This window comes from Eimeria maxima, genomic scaffold, assembly GCF_000499605.1.
Source record: "Eimeria maxima Weybridge genomic scaffold, Emw_scaff234, whole genome shotgun sequence".
NCBI lineage: Eukaryota > Apicomplexa > Conoidasida > Eucoccidiorida > Eimeriidae > Eimeria > Eimeria maxima.
This window is the reverse complement of record NW_013563708.1, coordinates 2,501-5,000: the sequence shown is the minus strand read 5'-3', so window position 1 is coordinate 5,000 and position 2,500 is coordinate 2,501. Positions and strand designations below refer to the sequence as shown.

At 58.1% G+C, this 2,500-nt stretch overlaps 1 protein-coding gene across 1 annotated transcript in view; it reads left to right on the top strand.

The window, feature by feature from the left end:
• The window catches only part of EMWEY_00023350 (zinc finger (C3HC4 RING finger) protein, putative), a gene marked incomplete at both ends in the record, with an annotated part of 9,116 nt that extends 6,829 nt beyond the window's left edge, over positions 1 to 2,287 (top strand). The window contains 2 exons of the mRNA XM_013477954.1: positions 1 to 310; positions 658 to 2,287. The exon at positions 1 to 310 is cut by the window's left edge and continues 389 nt beyond it. Coding sequence (XP_013333408.1) covers positions 1 to 310; positions 658 to 2,287 — 1,940 coding nt within the window. The remainder of the gene's footprint in view (positions 311 to 657) is intronic.
• Positions 2,288 to 2,500: the final 213 nt, after the last annotated feature.

The window sequence follows — 2,500 nt, the reverse complement described above, 5'->3', positions numbered from 1 at the left end:
CAGCAGCAGAAGATGATTGTTATCGTGAGCCTTTGCTGCTGCAGGAGTTGCGTTTCTTAGGTTTGCTGCTGCAGCATTTGCTGCGGCGGCAGCAGCAGCAGCGGCAGCGGCTGCTGCCTCTCTCCCTTCCTTATCTATTAGTAGATAAAGAAAGAAAAGTTTTGCTGCAGTTAGTGCAGCAAGTGCAGCAAAATCTACGACAGGCAGGCAGCATTATCTTGCTGCAGGAGCAGCAGCAGCAGCAACATCTAGGCATGTACCACCACCAGCAGCAACAGCAGCAAGACATGCAACAGCAACATACAGAGCGGTAAGCAGCTGCAGCAGCAGCCCCGTCTTAGTGTTTTCTGCTCTCCCTTGTTGTTGCTGCTGCTATTGCTGTGGCTGCTGCTGCTATTGTTGCTGCTGTTGCTGCTGCTGTGTGTGTTTGTCTGTCTCTGTGTGCCTGTCGTTTCTTCGTGCGTTTCTGCTGCTGCTGTTGCTGCTGCTGCTGCTGCTGCTGCTGCTGCTGCTGCTGCTGTCTGTGTGTCTTTGTACAATGTCTGCTGGACTTTAACTGCAGCAACGCTCCTTCAGGTATTTCTCTGACTGCTGCTGCTGCTGCTGCTGCTGCTGCTGCTGCTGCTTGTGTTGCTGCTGCTACTGCTGCTGCTGCAGCCAATGTTACCTGAGCAGCTGCTCTGCTTCCCTCTCTTCCCTTAGCGACATGGACTCACTTACTGCATGCATTGATAGACCGGCAGTCAGCCAGCAGCAGCAGCGGCAGCAGCAGATGGAGAAGAGGTGGCAGCAGCAGCAAGGACCTCTGTGGAGGCTGCAGCTAATTGCTGCTAGCCATCGTCCATACCTGCAGCAGGCGCATATACAGCAGCAGGAGAAGCAGCAGCAGCGGCAACTTCAGCTGCAGCAGCAGCAGCAGCAGCAGCAGCAACAGCAGCAGCAAGAACAGCTCACAGCAGCAGGAGGGTTTGAGCCAATGTCGCCACCACCAGAGGAACAGTCTGCTGCCAGTGCTGCTACGGAGGCAGCAGCAGAAGCAGCACCAACAGCAGCAGCAGAAGCAGCACCAACAGCAGCAGCAGAAGCAGCAGCAGCAACAGATGAACTGCAGCAAAGAATACAAGCTTCTTCTGCTGCTGCTGCTGCAGACACGTGGCCTCTGGTGTCTCCGTCCCCATCATCGCAGCATGAGGAGACAGGGGAGGGCATGCAGCAGGAGCCAAGGGAGCAGCAGCTAGAAGAGCAGCAGCAGCAGCAAGAGCAGCAGCCTCAGGGCCCTTCTGGGTCCCTCCAGCTGCCTCTTGCCAACCCCCTTCAGCAGCAGCAACAGCAGCCGCCGCAGCAACAGCAGCAGCCGCAGCAGGAGCCGCAGCAGGAGCCGCAGCAGCAGCAGCAGCTACCATGGGTCTTGGAGGCTTATGTCCAATGGAGATGGCCGCAGCAACCGCACCCACAAACACCGATGCAGCAGCAACCGCAGCAGCAGCAGCTGCTGCAGGAACCAGTGCAGCAACAGCAGCAGCAGCCGCAGCAGCAGCCGCAGCAGCAGCAGCAGCAGCAGCAGCAAGTGCTTGTACCTGTTGTAGGTGAGCTTGAGTCTGCTGAGTCTGAGAATCCCTTCGAGCAGCAGGTGTGGGGAGACGAGCAGGCAAGGCAGCAGCAGCAGCAGCAGGAGCAGCAGCAGGAGCAGCTTAGCAGACTGCAGCTGTGGCCTCTGCCGGTTAGTGACCAGCCCCAACAGCAGCAGCAGCAACAGCAACAGCAACAGCAGCAGCAGCAGCAGGCTGAGGTGCAGCAGCCTGTTGCTGCTAGAGCAGCAGAACAGGGAGGAGGGAGGTTCGCCTTCTTGGAGGGTTTGCCGCCTCCGCCTCCACCGCAACAGCAGCCGCAGCAGCCGCAGCAGCCGCAGCTGCAGCAGCAGCAGCCGCAGGAGCCGCAGCAGCAGCAGCAGCTGCAGCAGCAGGAGCCGCAGCAGCAGCCGCAGCAGCAGCCGCAGCCTATGATGGAAGAGGAGGAACCAATGCAGCAGCAGCAGCAACAACAACAACAACAGCAGCAGCAGCAGCAACCGGCAATGGTGCTGCAGCCTGAGCAGCAGCAGCAGCAAGGAGGAGGTGTCTCTCTTCCCTTTGGTGCCCTCCCTATTGCTGCACCACAAGGGCATGCAACAGCAGCAGCAACTCTAAGAGCAGCAGAAGCAATTCCTGGTATGGCAGCAGCAGCAGCAGCAGCAGCAGCAACAGTAGCAGTAGCAGCAGTAGCAGCAACAACAGCCGTAGCTACTTAGTATAGGACGGTCGCTGCAGCAGCTCAGTCTTTATTAGATTGTGTTAATGTTGGAGGTTTGCTGCTGCTGCTGCTGCTGCTGCTGCTGCTGTTGCTGTTGCTGCTGCTGCTGCTTACTCCGTAGGTACAGTTCGCACTGGGCCTCGTTCTCCTTTTGCTGCAGCAGGAAGGTTTGTCGCTACAGCAGGAGCAGCAGCAGCAGCAGCAACAGCTG